The 19178-nt window shown below is 31.7% G+C and overlaps 2 protein-coding genes across 2 annotated transcripts; one reads left to right on the forward strand and one right to left on the reverse strand.

The window, feature by feature from the left end:
- Nucleotides 1-473: 473 nt before the first annotated feature.
- On the reverse strand, nucleotides 474-8548 carry LOC126879764 (uncharacterized). The gene is made up of 2 exons (XM_050643015.1): nucleotides 8414-8548; nucleotides 474-4322 (listed from the first exon to the last, which is right to left on the reverse strand). The coding sequence occupies exon 2, from the start codon at nucleotides 4262-4264 to the stop codon at nucleotides 2006-2008; it is 2259 nt and encodes a 752-aa protein (XP_050498972.1). The 5' UTR covers nucleotides 4265-4322; nucleotides 8414-8548; the 3' UTR covers nucleotides 474-2005.
- A 1054-nt stretch (nucleotides 8549-9602) lies between these two features.
- LOC126879765 (uncharacterized) lies at nucleotides 9603-17672 on the forward strand. Its single transcript, XM_050643016.1, has 2 exons — nucleotides 9603-9737; nucleotides 13828-17672. The coding sequence occupies exon 2, from the start codon at nucleotides 13886-13888 to the stop codon at nucleotides 16142-16144; it is 2259 nt and encodes a 752-aa protein (XP_050498973.1). The 5' UTR covers nucleotides 9603-9737; nucleotides 13828-13885; the 3' UTR covers nucleotides 16145-17672.
- Nucleotides 17673-19178: the final 1506 nt, after the last annotated feature.

Consider the following 19178-nt stretch of genomic DNA (forward strand, 5'->3'; position numbering starts at 1 on the left):
AGGCGTCACAGATGTCATAGAGCGAGTAGCATGGCTGAAGTGGAATTGGGCGGGCCATGTAGCCAGAATGAAGGACGGGAGGCGGACCCAAAAAATTACAGTGTGGAGACCAAGAGCAGACGGAGGAAGTAGAGGTAGACCACCTACACGATAGACAGACGACATCAAAAGGATTGCTGGGAATTGGTTACAAGGAGCCCAGGATCGACAAAATTGGAAGAAATTAGGGGAGGCCTGTGTTTAAAACATTAAAAGGGTAAACCCTGTAGTTGGCTGTATACCTTTGTTAAGACAACATAGAATGAAGTAAACACTTCTGTTGTATATAGGTATATTATAAATTTATTAAAAAATTTTAAAATTCATCCACAAGGGAGTGGTTGTACAAAACGTTTTCGGTCAAACTGACCATCCTCAGTGTAAACCTGGAAATAAGTGAACCACTTAGATTGAAATGCAAAAGGGTGAAATTTTGACAGTTAAAAAAGAAAATGTGGTTACTTACGTCCAGTGTACAAGTAATTGAAACTAGCCACTTGAATAGGTGTAAAACCTCAAAATAACATTATTGCTACATTATGAGCTGTATAGTAATCGACAATAAGTCGATGTCTTAAGATTAAAAATGTATCACCTGTGGATGTATGTCATCCTTGCTCGGAATTAGCACAAGGTTGTGATCAGGTGAGAGGTTAACAACCAACTGATTAGACAGATTGGTGCCTGAAAATTCATGACAAGATGTCAAAGAAGATAGGTGGATTTCTCAAATGTCAACCGAAAAATTTTTGACAATGTGCATTAATATTTAACTTAATTATTCAATTGTGAATATGCAACTATTAAATTTGTTTGATATGAATTCTAAATTGTAAATAAAGGTTAATAAGCTATAATGATATATTCATTAGTGCACCGTAAACAAAAGCAAAATTCTACTCATATGCTGTGACGTCATAGACTGTTTGTCTACTGTATAGGACTGATAATAATTATATTAATTTGAGCAAAGTTATAATGAATGAATATTATTGAAAATTATATAGAAAATTTTTAAAATTTTTTTATCAAAATATGATATTTTAATAGAGTAGCAGCTGTAGAATTGGAAGTAATGCCAATAGTGAATGGTCGGTTGCATATGTTTCAGGGAACCAACGAATATAATGAGAAAATACCAATCTATAGATCTGTAATGTGAATTATTGGAGGTATTAAAGGAAATGATATTAAAAAAGGGAAGTGGAATTGAAAAAATGTATGTACATATCTTAATCAAGAAATCTTCTCTAAAAATATTTTGTTATGACTGAATGTAAAGAGTTTGTCCCATATAGAACTATTGAAAATCTAAATTTAGAAAAATTATTAAAAAGGTGATAAGGTAAGTTGCCTATGTTCAGTGGACAAATAAATGAAATATAATTACTGTTTTGAAATTAAATTGTGTGAATTGTTAAATGGATAAAGACTGATATTAAATTAGGAAAACTGCGCTGAAAGAAATGTACATGTTTTGATCAAAGAAGAAAATTAATTTTGATTGTAAGCTCTAAATGTAAAAAGAATATGTCACATATTAAACTATTGAAATTCTAGATTGAATATTGTATTGACCAAAGTTGATATTAAGTAAATTTATTAAATGTTGATAGCTGAGATTTATTTTTTATTTTAATCTAAATGAAAAATAGAGTGAATCAATTAAAATGTTGGAAATTCAACAAAATTTTTGGTTATTGTCTATATTAGAATGTCATATCCGAAAAGATCAAGGGTTCCATGGTGTGATTTTGATATAATGAGAAAATGATTTTGTTAAGTGAAAATAATTAAAGAATGAGATGGAAGAGATAGAGTCTTGACAGGAGCACAGAGTGAAAGAAACTGGAAGTACTAAAAGAATATTTGATTAGGTATAATGTTTGGGTTTTTTGTTTATTTTGGGTTTGTCGTGGTATGTATAGGAAAGAAGGCCAATGTGAAGGTGAATAAAAATATAGAATTATGGAAATAATTGTCTATGAATGGGGGTGAAATCACGGTTAAGAGAAAGTTGACGGTTAACACAGTTTGGACTTGTCCTTGCGTCCCTGACAATCTCTAAATCCTCATATAGGTCTAAACGAAGGGTATTCTTATCTTGGATGTTATGAATCAAAGTCACACCATCTGGGATGTTAAGGTGGTGTTTGTTGACTTTGAGATGGTGAGAGAAAGCTGATGTATTGTCACGTTTAGTGTGCTCTGCTGCTCTAGTAGACAGTGATCTATAGGTTCTTCCTACATAAGAGGCATCACAATCGGAACAAGATAATCTGTAAACACCACTACGATTCATAAAGTTGATTGGATCTTTAGTGTTAGATAATGTTTTGTTGAGAGTGTTATTGACTTTAAATGATATGTGGACATTGTCCGAAGAACAGAGAATGTGTTTGATCTTCTCAGATATGACAGTATTATGAAAAGGTAGGGACCTATAGATTGGTGTGATGACTGGGTTTGAATTGTAAGCTAGTTGCTGAAGACGATTGGATTCTCTTTTCCGGATGAGCTTGTCGATTATATTAGGGTTGTAATCATTGTTGACTGCTATTTGTTTGATTATATTAAGTTCCTTGTTAAATTCAGCTGTAGATAGAGGTAGTGTATGTAGTCTATGGATGAAACTCCTAAAAGCAGAATATTTATGAGACAGTGGGTGGTTGGATGAAGAATGGATAACATGATCAGTTTGAGTAGGCTTGCGGTAAATACCAAAGTTGAACTGGTTGTTGAGTCTGGTAATGGAAAGGTCTAAAAAATTAATGGCATTAGATGATTCTAGTTCCATAGTAAATTTGATATTGGGATGGATTTGATTGATTTTGAATAAAAGGTGATTAGCTGAGTCTTGCTGACCATCCACAAAAACGAGACAATCATCTACGTAACGGAACCAATGTAGAACTTCAGGATTTTTCATGATATAATTGGATTCTAAATGATCCATAAAAACATCAGCTAGAAAGGGGGATAAGCAACTACCCATTGCTAAACCATCTGGTTGTTTATAGAAATTATTGTTAAAAATAAAGAAATCTTGTGATAGACAAATTTGTAGAATATCTATTATCGAAGAAATGATATGGGGTTGAATAACCTTATTGATTAGGAGAGTTTTTACCAGACTAATTGTTTCATTTTTGGGTACTGAAGTAAATAGGTTGCTAACATCAAAAGAAAGCATAGTAATGTTTGGATTCAGATTGATGAGTTGAAGTTTTTCAACCAATTGGTAAGTGTTAGAAACTGAAAATTGAGGAGTGAAGTTAATTAAGTTTTTTATTGTTTTTAATAGAAATTTAGATAAGATAGAAACTGGAGTATTAATGAAGCTAACAACGGGGCGTATAGGCATGTCAACTTTGTGTATTTTTGGCAAACCATACAACCTTGGAACTAAAGGGTTGCTAGGAATTTTGCTGTATGGAGCATCAAATTCAGTGAAAAAATCAGAAAATTGTTTGATGTTGTCTTTAAGTTTAGTGATAAATCTTTTTGTAGGATCTACTGTTATAGAAGTAAAATGGTTGCTCTCTAAGAAAGATGTGACTTTGTTGTTATATAAGTCACGTTCAAGGATGACAAGACAGTTACCTTTGTCTGCTTTACTGAAAATTAATTGATGGTTTGTAATTTTTTGTTTAATTGATTTTAATGACTTAAGAAAAGAGTTGGCTTTTTTGGAAGAAAGACTATGTGAGAAAGAAGAGTTATTGGAAGAATCAATTTTAGTTTTGAATTTGTTGAGAAAGCGGTAACAAGAGTTTCTGATAGATGTTCTGTCTGAAAGGGTTACGGAGAGATTTTCGATAACTATGTCTGTCTCGATAGAAAGGTTCTCTATATCTTTGATTGAAAAATCTTTGGGGACTGAGTGTTTAAGACCGTAGTTGAGCAATTGTATTTCGTCTTTGGAAAAATTAATGTTGGTGAGGTTCTTTATACGGGGATGGAATTTGAAATCTGAAAACTTTCTGACATCTCTGACATCTGAAGCTTGATCGAGCAAAGTTTTGGCTTGAATAAGTTTAATTAATTTGTTATTAACTCTATTAAATTTAATTGAATTAGAAATCTCCACCTTATCCTGAACATCTGACATAAAGTTATTAATATTGATAAAACCTATTATTTCGAGCAAAGAATCATACATTACCTTAAGTTGACAGTTGAGGTAGTTTAATTTTCCATAGTGGTTACATATCTCCTTCTTCATTAATTTAACTTGTAGTGAGCTCCTGATGTTTGGAGGTACATTTTTTGATGTTTTTACTCTGCAAAAATTTGGAATGACTTTGTGATTAAGGCATTGAGATATGAACCATATATCCAATTTAGTGTTGTTCCTCTTTGTAGCTAGCCGCAAGTACTTAAGAGCCAAGTTGACCATATCGTCATTAAATAAAACATTAAAAGGGTAAACCCTGTAGTTGGCTGTATACCTTTGTTAAGACAACATAGAATGAAGTAAACACTTCTGTTGTATATAGGTATATTATAAATTTATTAAAAAATTTTAAAATTCATCCACAAGGGAGTGGTTGTACAAAACGTTTTCGGTCAAACTGACCATCCTCAGTGTAAACCTGGAAATAAGTGAACCACTTAGATTGAAATGCAAAAGGGTGAAATTTTGACAGTTAAAAAAGAAAATGTGGTTACTTACGTCCAGTGTACAAGTAATTGAAACTAGCCACTTGAATAGGTGTAAAACCTCAAAATAACATTATTGCTACATTATGAGCTGTATAGTAATCGACAATAAGTCGATGTCTTAAGATTAAAAATGTATCACCTGTGGATGTATGTCATCCTTGCTCGGAATTAGCACAAGGTTGTGATCAGGTGAGAGGTTAACAACCAACTGATTAGACAGATTGGTGCCTGAAAATTCATGACAAGATGTCAAAGAAGATAGGTGGATTTCTCAAATGTCAACCGAAAAATTTTTGACAATGTGCATTAATATTTAACTTAATTATTCAATTGTGAATATGCAACTATTAAATTTGTTTGATATGAATTCTAAATTGTAAATAAAGGTTAATAAGCTATAATGATATATTCATTAGTGCACCGTAAACAAAAGCAAAATTCTACTCATATGCTGTGACGTCATAGACTGTTTGTCTACTGTATAGGACTGATAATAATTATATTAATTTGAGCAAAGTTATAATGAATGAATATTATTGAAAATTATATAGAAAATTTTTAAAATTTTTTTATCAAAATATGATATTTTAATAGAGTAGCAGCTGTAGAATTGGAAGTAATGCCAATAGTGAATGGTCGGTTGCATATGTTTCAGGGAACCAACGAATATAATGAGAAAATACCAATCTATAGATCTGTAATGTGAATTATTGGAGGTATTAAAGGAAATGATATTAAAAAAGGGAAGTGGAATTGAAAAAATGTATGTACATATCTTAATCAAGAAATCTTCTCTAAAAATATTTTGTTATGACTGAATGTAAAGAGTTTGTCCCATATAGAACTATTGAAAATCTAAATTTAGAAAAATTATTAAAAAGGTGATAAGGTAAGTTGCCTATGTTCAGTGGACAAATAAATGAAATATAATTACTGTTTTGAAATTAAATTGTGTGAATTGTTAAATGGATAAAGACTGATATTAAATTAGGAAAACTGCGCTGAAAGAAATGTACATGTTTTGATCAAAGAAGAAAATTAATTTTGATTGTAAGCTCTAAATGTAAAAAGAATATGTCACATATTAAACTATTGAAATTCTAGATTGAATATTGTATTGACCAAAGTTGATATTAAGTAAATTTATTAAATGTTGATAGCTGAGATTTATTTTTTATTTTAATCTAAATGAAAAATAGAGTGAATCAATTAAAATGTTGGAAATTCAACAAAATTTTTGGTTATTGTCTATATTAGAATGTCATATCCGAAAAGATCAAGGGTTCCATGGTGTGATTTTGATATAATGAGAAAATGATTTTGTTAAGTGAAAATAATTAAAGAATGAGATGGAAGAGATAGAGTCTTGACAGGAGCACAGAGTGAAAGAAACTGGAAGTACTAAAAGAATATTTGATTAGGTATAATGTTTGGGTTTTTTGTTTATTTTGGGTTTGTCGTGGTATGTATAGGAAAGAAGGCCAATGTGAAGGTGAATAAAAATATAGAATTATGGAAATAATTGTCTATGAATGGGGGTGAAATCACGGTTAAGAGAAAGTTGACGGTTAACACAGTTTGGACTTGTCCTTGCGTCCCTGACAATCTCTAAATCCTCATATAGGTCTAAACGAAGGGTATTCTTATCTTGGATGTTATGAATCAAAGTCACACCATCTGGGATGTTAAGGTGGTGTTTGTTGACTTTGAGATGGTGAGAGAAAGCTGATGTATTGTCACGTTTAGTGTGCTCTGCTGCTCTAGTAGACAGTGATCTATAGGTTCTTCCTACATAAGAGGCATCACAATCGGAACAAGATAATCTGTAAACACCACTACGATTCATAAAGTTGATTGGATCTTTAGTGTTAGATAATGTTTTGTTGAGAGTGTTATTGACTTTAAATGATATGTGGACATTGTCCGAAGAACAGAGAATGTGTTTGATCTTCTCAGATATGACAGTATTATGAAAAGGTAGGGACCTATAGATTGGTGTGATGACTGGGTTTGAATTGTAAGCTAGTTGCTGAAGACGATTGGATTCTCTTTTCCGGATGAGCTTGTCGATTATATTAGGGTTGTAATCATTGTTGACTGCTATTTGTTTGATTATATTAAGTTCCTTGTTAAATTCAGCTGTAGATAGAGGTAGTGTATGTAGTCTATGGATGAAACTCCTAAAAGCAGAATATTTATGAGACAGTGGGTGGTTGGATGAAGAATGGATAACATGATCAGTTTGAGTAGGCTTGCGGTAAATACCAAAGTTGAACTGGTTGTTGAGTCTGGTAATGGAAAGGTCTAAAAAATTAATGGCATTAGATGATTCTAGTTCCATAGTAAATTTGATATTGGGATGGATTTGATTGATTTTGAATAAAAGGTGATTAGCTGAGTCTTGCTGACCATCCACAAAAACGAGACAATCATCTACGTAACGGAACCAATGTAGAACTTCAGGATTTTTCATGATATAATTGGATTCTAAATGATCCATAAAAACATCAGCTAGAAAGGGGGATAAGCAACTACCCATTGCTAAACCATCTGGTTGTTTATAGAAATTATTGTTAAAAATAAAGAAATCTTGTGATAGACAAATTTGTAGAATATCTATTATCGAAGAAATGATATGGGGTTGAATAACCTTATTGATTAGGAGAGTTTTTACCAGACTAATTGTTTCATTTTTGGGTACTGAAGTAAATAGGTTGCTAACATCAAAAGAAAGCATAGTAATGTTTGGATTCAGATTGATGAGTTGAAGTTTTTCAACCAATTGGTAAGTGTTAGAAACTGAAAATTGAGGAGTGAAGTTAATTAAGTTTTTTATTGTTTTTAATAGAAATTTAGATAAGATAGAAACTGGAGTATTAATGAAGCTAACAACGGGGCGTATAGGCATGTCAACTTTGTGTATTTTTGGCAAACCATACAACCTTGGAACTAAAGGGTTGCTAGGAATTTTGCTGTATGGAGCATCAAATTCAGTGAAAAAATCAGAAAATTGTTTGATGTTGTCTTTAAGTTTAGTGATAAATCTTTTTGTAGGATCTACTGTTATAGAAGTAAAATGGTTGCTCTCTAAGAAAGATGTGACTTTGTTGTTATATAAGTCACGTTCAAGGATGACAAGACAGTTACCTTTGTCTGCTTTACTGAAAATTAATTGATGGTTTGTAATTTTTTGTTTAATTGATTTTAATGACTTAAGAAAAGAGTTGGCTTTTTTGGAAGAAAGACTATGTGAGAAAGAAGAGTTATTGGAAGAATCAATTTTAGTTTTGAATTTGTTGAGAAAGCGGTAACAAGAGTTTCTGATAGATGTTCTGTCTGAAAGGGTTACGGAGAGATTTTCGATAACTATGTCTGTCTCGATAGAAAGGTTCTCTATATCTTTGATTGAAAAATCTTTGGGGACTGAGTGTTTAAGACCGTAGTTGAGCAATTGTATTTCGTCTTTGGAAAAATTAATGTTGGTGAGGTTCTTTATACGGGGATGGAATTTGAAATCTGAAAACTTTCTGACATCTCTGACATCTGAAGCTTGATCGAGCAAAGTTTTGGCTTGAATAAGTTTAATTAATTTGTTATTAACTCTATTAAATTTAATTGAATTAGAAATCTCCACCTTATCCTGAACATCTGACATAAAGTTATTAATATTGATAAAACCTATTATTTCGAGCAAAGAATCATACATTACCTTAAGTTGACAGTTGAGGTAGTTTAATTTTCCATAGTGGTTACATATCTCCTTCTTCATTAATTTAACTTGTAGTGAGCTCCTGATGTTTGGAGGTACATTTTTTGATGTTTTTACTCTGCAAAAATTTGGAATGACTTTGTGATTAAGGCATTGAGATATGAACCATATATCCAATTTAGTGTTGTTCCTCTTTGTAGCTAGCCGCAAGTACTTAAGAGCCAAGTTGACCATATCGTCATTAAATAAAACATTAAAAGGGTAAACCCTGTAGTTGGCTGTATACCTTTGTTAAGACAACATAGAATGAAGTAAACACTTCTGTTGTATATAGGTATATTATAAATTTATTAAAAAATTTTAAAATTCATCCACAAGGGAGTGGTTGTACAAAACGTTTTCGGTCAAACTGACCATCCTCAGTGTAAACCTGGAAATAAGTGAACCACTTAGATTGAAATGCAAAAGGGTGAAATTTTGACAGTTAAAAAAGAAAATGTGGTTACTTACGTCCAGTGTACAAGTAATTGAAACTAGCCACTTGAATAGGTGTAAAACCTCAAAATAACATTATTGCTACATTATGAGCTGTATAGTAATCGACAATAAGTCGATGTCTTAAGATTAAAAATGTATCACCTGTGGATGTATGTCATCCTTGCTCGGAATTAGCACAAGGTTGTGATCAGGTGAGAGGTTAACAACCAACTGATTAGACAGATTGGTGCCTGAAAATTCATGACAAGATGTCAAAGAAGATAGGTGGATTTCTCAAATGTCAACCGAAAAATTTTTGACAATGTGCATTAATATTTAACTTAATTATTCAATTGTGAATATGCAACTATTAAATTTGTTTGATATGAATTCTAAATTGTAAATAAAGGTTAATAAGCTATAATGATATATTCATTAGTGCACCGTAAACAAAAGCAAAATTCTACTCATATGCTGTGAATTTTAAAATTTTTTAATAAATTTATAATATACCTATATACAACAGAAGTGTTTACTTCATTCTATGTTGTCTTAACAAAGGTATACAGCCAACTACAGGGTTTACCCTTTTAATGTTTTATTTAATGACGATATGGTCAACTTGGCTCTTAAGTACTTGCGGCTAGCTACAAAGAGGAACAACACTAAATTGGATATATGGTTCATATCTCAATGCCTTAATCACAAAGTCATTCCAAATTTTTGCAGAGTAAAAACATCAAAAAATGTACCTCCAAACATCAGGAGCTCACTACAAGTTAAATTAATGAAGAAGGAGATATGTAACCACTATGGAAAATTAAACTACCTCAACTGTCAACTTAAGGTAATGTATGATTCTTTGCTCGAAATAATAGGTTTTATCAATATTAATAACTTTATGTCAGATGTTCAGGATAAGGTGGAGATTTCTAATTCAATTAAATTTAATAGAGTTAATAACAAATTAATTAAACTTATTCAAGCCAAAACTTTGCTCGATCAAGCTTCAGATGTCAGAGATGTCAGAAAGTTTTCAGATTTCAAATTCCATCCCCGTATAAAGAACCTCACCAACATTAATTTTTCCAAAGACGAAATACAATTGCTCAACTACGGTCTTAAACACTCAGTCCCCAAAGATTTTTCAATCAAAGATATAGAGAACCTTTCTATCGAGACAGACATAGTTATCGAAAATCTCTCCGTAACCCTTTCAGACAGAACATCTATCAGAAACTCTTGTTACCGCTTTCTCAACAAATTCAAAACTAAAATTGATTCTTCCAATAACTCTTCTTTCTCACATAGTCTTTCTTCCAAAAAAGCCAACTCTTTTCTTAAGTCATTAAAATCAATTAAACAAAAAATTACAAACCATCAATTAATTTTCAGTAAAGCAGACAAAGGTAACTGTCTTGTCATCCTTGAACGTGACTTATATAACAACAAAGTCACATCTTTCTTAGAGAGCAACCATTTTACTTCTATAACAGTAGATCCTACAAAAAGATTTATCACTAAACTTAAAGACAACATCAAACAATTTTCTGATTTTTTCACTGAATTTGATGCTCCATACAGCAAAATTCCTAGCAACCCTTTAGTTCCAAGGTTGTATGGTTTGCCAAAAATACACAAAGTTGACATGCCTATACGCCCCGTTGTTAGCTTCATTAATACTCCAGTTTCTATCTTATCTAAATTTCTATTAAAAACAATAAAAAACTTAATTAACTTCACTCCTCAATTTTCAGTTTCTAACACTTACCAATTGGTTGAAAAACTTCAACTCATCAATCTGAATCCAAACATTACTATGCTTTCTTTTGATGTTAGCAACCTATTTACTTCAGTACCCAAAAATGAAACAATTAGTCTGGTAAAAACTCTCCTAATCAATAAGGTTATTCAACCCCATATCATTTCTTCGATAATAGATATTCTACAAATTTGTCTATCACAAGATTTCTTTATTTTTAACAATAATTTCTATAAACAACCAGATGGTTTAGCAATGGGTAGTTGCTTATCCCCCTTTCTAGCTGATGTTTTTATGGATCATTTAGAATCCAATTATATCATGAAAAATCCTGAAGTTCTACATTGGTTCCGTTACGTAGATGATTGTCTCGTTTTTGTGGATGGTCAGCAAGACTCAGCTAATCACCTTTTATTCAAAATCAATCAAATCCATCCCAATATCAAATTTACTATGGAACTAGAATCATCTAATGCCATTAATTTTTTAGACCTTTCCATTACCAGACTCAACAACCAGTTCAACTTTGGTATTTACCGCAAGCCTACTCAAACTGATCATGTTATCCATTCTTCATCCAACCACCCACTGTCTCATAAATATTCTGCTTTTAGGAGTTTCATCCATAGACTACATACACTACCTCTATCTACAGCTGAATTTAACAAGGAACTTAATATAATCAAACAAATAGCAGTCAACAATGATTACAACCCTAATATAATCGACAAGCTCATCCGGAAAAGAGAATCCAATCGTCTTCAGCAACTAGCTTACAATTCAAACCCAGTCATCACACCAATCTATAGGTCCCTACCTTTTCATAATACTGTCATATCTGAGAAGATCAAACACATTCTCTGTTCTTCGGACAATGTCCACATATCATTTAAAGTCAATAACACTCTCAACAAAACATTATCTAACACTAAAGATCCAATCAACTTTATGAATCGTAGTGGTGTTTACAGATTATCTTGTTCCGATTGTGATGCCTCTTATGTAGGAAGAACCTATAGATCACTGTCTACTAGAGCAGCAGAGCACACTAAACGTGACAATACATCAGCTTTCTCTCACCATCTCAAAGTCAACAAACACCACCTTAACATCCCAGATGGTGTGACTTTGATTCATAACATCCAAGATAAGAATACCCTTCGTTTAGACCTATATGAGGATTTAGAGATTGTCAGGGACGCAAGGACAAGTCCAAACTGTGTTAACCGTCAACTTTCTCTTAACCGTGATTTCACCCCCATTCATAGACAATTATTTCCATAATTCTATATTTTTATTCACCTTCACATTGGCCTTCTTTCCTATACATACCACGACAAACCCAAAATAAACAAAAAACCCAAACATTATACCTAATCAAATATTCTTTTAGTACTTCCAGTTTCTTTCACTCTGTGCTCCTGTCAAGACTCTATCTCTTCCATCTCATTCTTTAATTATTTTCACTTAACAAAATCATTTTCTCATTATATCAAAATCACACCATGGAACCCTTGATCTTTTCGGATATGACATTCTAATATAGACAATAACCAAAAATTTTGTTGAATTTCCAACATTTTAATTGATTCACTCTATTTTTCATTTAGATTAAAATAAAAAATAAATCTCAGCTATCAACATTTAATAAATTTACTTAATATCAACTTTGGTCAATACAATATTCAATCTAGAATTTCAATAGTTTAATATGTGACATATTCTTTTTACATTTAGAGCTTACAATCAAAATTAATTTTCTTCTTTGATCAAAACATGTACATTTCTTTCAGCGCAGTTTTCCTAATTTAATATCAGTCTTTATCCATTTAACAATTCACACAATTTAATTTCAAAACAGTAATTATATTTCATTTATTTGTCCACTGAACATAGGCAACTTACCTTATCACCTTTTTAATAATTTTTCTAAATTTAGATTTTCAATAGTTCTATATGGGACAAACTCTTTACATTCAGTCATAACAAAATATTTTTAGAGAAGATTTCTTGATTAAGATATGTACATACATTTTTTCAATTCCACTTCCCTTTTTTAATATCATTTCCTTTAATACCTCCAATAATTCACATTACAGATCTATAGATTGGTATTTTCTCATTATATTCGTTGGTTCCCTGAAACATATGCAACCGACCATTCACTATTGGCATTACTTCCAATTCTACAGCTGCTACTCTATTAAAATATCATATTTTGATAAAAAAATTTTAAAAATTTTCTATATAATTTTCAATAATATTCATTCATTATAACTTTGCTCAAATTAATATAATTATTATCAGTCCTATACAGTAGACAAACAGTCTATGACGTCACAGCATATGAGTAGAATTTTGCTTTTGTTTACGGTGCACTAATGAATATATCATTATAGCTTATTAACCTTTATTTACAATTTAGAATTCATATCAAACAAATTTAATAGTTGCATATTCACAATTGAATAATTAAGTTAAATATTAATGCACATTGTCAAAAATTTTTCGGTTGACATTTGAGAAATCCACCTATCTTCTTTGACATCTTGTCATGAATTTTCAGGCACCAATCTGTCTAATCAGTTGGTTGTTAACCTCTCACCTGATCACAACCTTGTGCTAATTCCGAGCAAGGATGACATACATCCACAGGTGATACATTTTTAATCTTAAGACATCGACTTATTGTCGATTACTATACAGCTCATAATGTAGCAATAATGTTATTTTGAGGTTTTACACCTATTCAAGTGGCTAGTTTCAATTACTTGTACACTGGACGTAAGTAACCACATTTTCTTTTTTAACTGTCAAAATTTCACCCTTTTGCATTTCAATCTAAGTGGTTCACTTATTTCCAGGTTTACACTGAGGATGGTCAGTTTGACCGAAAACGTTTTGTACAACCACTCCCTTGTGGATGAATTTTAAAATTTTTTAATAAATTTATAATATACCTATATACAACAGAAGTGTTTACTTCATTCTATGTTGTCTTAACAAAGGTATACAGCCAACTACAGGGTTTACCCTTTTAATGTTTTATTTAATGACGATATGGTCAACTTGGCTCTTAGTACTTGCGGCTAGCTACAAAGAGGAACAACACTAAATTGGATATATGGTTCATATCTCAATGCCTTAATCACAAAGTCATTCCAAATTTTTGCAGAGTAAAAACATCAAAAAATGTACCTCCAAACATCAGGAGCTCACTACAAGTTAAATTAATGAAGAAGGAGATATGTAACCACTATGGAAAATTAAACTACCTCAACTGTCAACTTAAGGTAATGTATGATTCTTTGCTCGAAATAATAGGTTTTATCAATATTAATAACTTTATGTCAGATGTTCAGGATAAGGTGGAGATTTCTAATTCAATTAAATTTAATAGAGTTAATAACAAATTAATTAAACTTATTCAAGCCAAAACTTTGCTCGATCAAGCTTCAGATGTCAGAGATGTCAGAAAGTTTTCAGATTTCAAATTCCATCCCCGTATAAAGAACCTCACCAACATTAATTTTTCCAAAGACGAAATACAATTGCTCAACTACGGTCTTAAACACTCAGTCCCCAAAGATTTTTCAATCAAAGATATAGAGAACCTTTCTATCGAGACAGACATAGTTATCGAAAATCTCTCCGTAACCCTTTCAGACAGAACATCTATCAGAAACTCTTGTTACCGCTTTCTCAACAAATTCAAAACTAAAATTGATTCTTCCAATAACTCTTCTTTCTCACATAGTCTTTCTTCCAAAAAAGCCAACTCTTTTCTTAAGTCATTAAAATCAATTAAACAAAAAATTACAAACCATCAATTAATTTTCAGTAAAGCAGACAAAGGTAACTGTCTTGTCATCCTTGAACGTGACTTATATAACAACAAAGTCACATCTTTCTTAGAGAGCAACCATTTTACTTCTATAACAGTAGATCCTACAAAAAGATTTATCACTAAACTTAAAGACAACATCAAACAATTTTCTGATTTTTTCACTGAATTTGATGCTCCATACAGCAAAATTCCTAGCAACCCTTTAGTTCCAAGGTTGTATGGTTTGCCAAAAATACACAAAGTTGACATGCCTATACGCCCCGTTGTTAGCTTCATTAATACTCCAGTTTCTATCTTATCTAAATTTCTATTAAAAACAATAAAAAACTTAATTAACTTCACTCCTCAATTTTCAGTTTCTAACACTTACCAATTGGTTGAAAAACTTCAACTCATCAATCTGAATCCAAACATTACTATGCTTTCTTTTGATGTTAGCAACCTATTTACTTCAGTACCCAAAAATGAAACAATTAGTCTGGTAAAAACTCTCCTAATCAATAAGGTTATTCAACCCCATATCATTTCTTCGATAATAGATATTCTACAAATTTGTCTATCACAAGATTTCTTTATTTTTAACAATAATTTCTATAAACAACCAGATGGTTTAGCAATGGGTAGTTGCTTATCCCCCTTTCTAGCTGATGTTTTTATGGATCATTTAGAATCCAATTATATCATGAAAAATCCTGAAGTTCTACATTGGTTCCGTTACGTAGATGATTGTCTCGTTTTTGTGGATGGTCAGCAAGACTCAGCTAATCACCTTTTATTCAAAATCAATCAAATCCATCCCAATATCAAATTTACTATGGAACTAGAATCATCTAATGCCATTAATTTTTTAGACCTTTCCATTACCAGACTCAACAACCAGTTCAACTTTGGTATTTACCGCAAGCCTACTCAAACTGATCATGTTATCCATTCTTCATCCAACCACCCACTGTCTCATAAATATTCTGCTTTTAGGAGTTTCATCCATAGACTACATACACTACCTCTATCTACAGCTGAATTTAACAAGGAACTTAATATAATCAAACAAATAGCAGTCAACAATGATTACAACCCTAATATAATCGACAAGCTCATCCGGAAAAGAGAATCCAATCGTCTTCAGCAACTAGCTTACAATTCAAACCCAGTCATCACACCAATCTATAGGTCCCTACCTTTTCATAATACTGTCATATCTGAGAAGATCAAACACATTCTCTGTTCTTCGGACAATGTCCACATATCATTTAAAGTCAATAACACTCTCAACAAAACATTATCTAACACTAAAGATCCAATCAACTTTATGAATCGTAGTGGTGTTTACAGATTATCTTGTTCCGATTGTGATGCCTCTTATGTAGGAAGAACCTATAGATCACTGTCTACTAGAGCAGCAGAGCACACTAAACGTGACAATACATCAGCTTTCTCTCACCATCTCAAAGTCAACAAACACCACCTTAACATCCCAGATGGTGTGACTTTGATTCATAACATCCAAGATAAGAATACCCTTCGTTTAGACCTATATGAGGATTTAGAGATTGTCAGGGACGCAAGGACAAGTCCAAACTGTGTTAACCGTCAACTTTCTCTTAACCGTGATTTCACCCCCATTCATAGACAATTATTTCCATAATTCTATATTTTTATTCACCTTCACATTGGCCTTCTTTCCTATACATACCACGACAAACCCAAAATAAACAAAAAACCCAAACATTATACCTAATCAAATATTCTTTTAGTACTTCCAGTTTCTTTCACTCTGTGCTCCTGTCAAGACTCTATCTCTTCCATCTCATTCTTTAATTATTTTCACTTAACAAAATCATTTTCTCATTATATCAAAATCACACCATGGAACCCTTGATCTTTTCGGATATGACATTCTAATATAGACAATAACCAAAAATTTTGTTGAATTTCCAACATTTTAATTGATTCACTCTATTTTTCATTTAGATTAAAATAAAAAATAAATCTCAGCTATCAACATTTAATAAATTTACTTAATATCAACTTTGGTCAATACAATATTCAATCTAGAATTTCAATAGTTTAATATGTGACATATTCTTTTTACATTTAGAGCTTACAATCAAAATTAATTTTCTTCTTTGATCAAAACATGTACATTTCTTTCAGCGCAGTTTTCCTAATTTAATATCAGTCTTTATCCATTTAACAATTCACACAATTTAATTTCAAAACAGTAATTATATTTCATTTATTTGTCCACTGAACATAGGCAACTTACCTTATCACCTTTTTAATAATTTTTCTAAATTTAGATTTTCAATAGTTCTATATGGGACAAACTCTTTACATTCAGTCATAACAAAATATTTTTAGAGAAGATTTCTTGATTAAGATATGTACATACATTTTTTCAATTCCACTTCCCTTTTTTAATATCATTTCCTTTAATACCTCCAATAATTCACATTACAGATCTATAGATTGGTATTTTCTCATTATATTCGTTGGTTCCCTGAAACATATGCAACCGACCATTCACTATTGGCATTACTTCCAATTCTACAGCTGCTACTCTATTAAAATATCATATTTTGATAAAAAAATTTTAAAAATTTTCTATATAATTTTCAATAATATTCATTCATTATAACTTTGCTCAAATTAATATAATTATTATCAGTCCTATACAGTAGACAAACAGTCTATGACGTCACAGCATATGAGTAGAATTTTGCTTTTGTTTACGGTGCACTAATGAATATATCATTATAGCTTATTAACCTTTATTTACAATTTAGAATTCATATCAAACAAATTTAATAGTTGCATATTCACAATTGAATAATTAAGTTAAATATTAATGCACATTGTCAAAAATTTTTCGGTTGACATTTGAGAAATCCACCTATCTTCTTTGACATCTTGTCATGAATTTTCAGGCACCAATCTGTCTAATCAGTTGGTTGTTAACCTCTCACCTGATCACAACCTTGTGCTAATTCCGAGCAAGGATGACATACATCCACAGGTGATACATTTTTAATCTTAAGACATCGACTTATTGTCGATTACTATACAGCTCATAATGTAGCAATAATGTTATTTTGAGGTTTTACACCTATTCAAGTGGCTAGTTTCAATTACTTGTACACTGGACGTAAGTAACCACATTTTCTTTTTTAACTGTCAAAATTTCACCCTTTTGCATTTCAATCTAAGTGGTTCACTTATTTCCAGGTTTACACTGAGGATGGTCAGTTTGACCGAAAACGTTTTGTACAACCACTCCCTTGTGGATGAATTTTAAAATTTTTTAATAAATTTATAATATACCTATATACAACAGAAGTGTTTACTTCATTCTATGTTGCCTGTGTTTAACTTTGGATTCAGAAGGCTGGATGATGGTAATGAAAAAAATAAAAGCAGAGGTTTGTCAGCGTCTTCAGTTTAATAATATAAGGTATATTTATAATACAACATGGTGGAGAACCACAGCTATCAACAAATACCAGTGGGAGCGTTCAAGTATTACGTAACGCGATTTTTGAAGATTTTTGACCCCCCTCCCCCCTACGTAACGCACTCTAATGGGCGTTTAACTATTGCGTAACGCAATTTTTGAAGATTTTTTTACCCCACCCCTCCCCAACCTGCGTTACGTAATACTTGAACGGCCCCAGTACTGATATATCTAACATTATTTCGACATATTCACGTCTATTAATAAAGTACGAGTGCCTTACTCCTGATCCTGGTCAATTTTTTATACACATGAAAACGTTGCAACAGTACGAACATTTCACGGTCAAGTAATGTTTTATGTTTAGCCATGGTCAGTGGGTGTAGATAATGTTAATAAAATTTTTATTTAGAGTTAGGTATAGAACATCTTATATTAATTTTACCAAGGATTTAATAGTATACCATACAGTCTTGACAGTTTTTTTCGGCCAATTCATCTCTATCCTTCCACTTTTTCCCTACCTCTGTCCCACTTTTTTTGTATTATAAGGAGAAATAGATATCTAATTATTATAATATGGTCTAAGTATTCTGCTTTCTCCTCTTCATGATGTTTATGAGCAGACGTTATGGATTTATCATTTTAAAAATACCTGTATTTAGAAGTGTGGGGAACTCACTAATCCCATTAAACCCAATTATTCTAGAAATATTATTTTTTACACTTTTAAGTAAAATTATTACTAGTTTTCCATGCCTTTTAACTAATTTCCATATAAGTAAAAAAATATAAAAAAAAAATTAAGAAACTCTTTTCTTTAGTTGCGAGTGACTAAATTTAAAAACATTATAAAAAAAAATCAACAAGTAATGTTTTATGTTTACCCATGGTCAGCGGGTGTCTTCTTCTTTAAGTGCCGTCTCCTAATCGGAGGTTGGATATCATCATCACTATCTTTACTCTATCCACCGCTGCTCTAAAGAGTTCGACAGAACTGCATCTAAACAAGTCCCTTAAATTCTTTAACCATGACACTCTCCTTCTTCCTTATACTCCTTCCGCCTTTTGTCTTTCCCTGTATTATCAGTCTTAGCATTTCATATCGCGGTCCCCTCATTACGTGTCCCAGATATTGTAACTTTCTTATTTTTATTGTGTTTATTATTTCGTATTCTTTACCCATTTCTCGCAGTACTTTCGTAACATTCCTATTCTAAGCATCCTT

The sequence above is a fragment of the Diabrotica virgifera genome, chromosome 2, assembly GCF_917563875.1.
Source record: "Diabrotica virgifera virgifera chromosome 2, PGI_DIABVI_V3a".
Classification (NCBI taxonomy): Eukaryota; Metazoa; Arthropoda; class Insecta; order Coleoptera; family Chrysomelidae; genus Diabrotica; species Diabrotica virgifera.

Coding starts and splice junctions, on each gene's coding strand:
- LOC126879764 (XM_050643015.1), bottom strand. CDS start 4,264: ATGAAGAAGGAGATATGTAACCACTATGGAAAATTAAACTACCTCAAC.
- LOC126879765 (XM_050643016.1), top strand. CDS start 13,886: ATGAAGAAGGAGATATGTAACCACTATGGAAAATTAAACTACCTCAAC.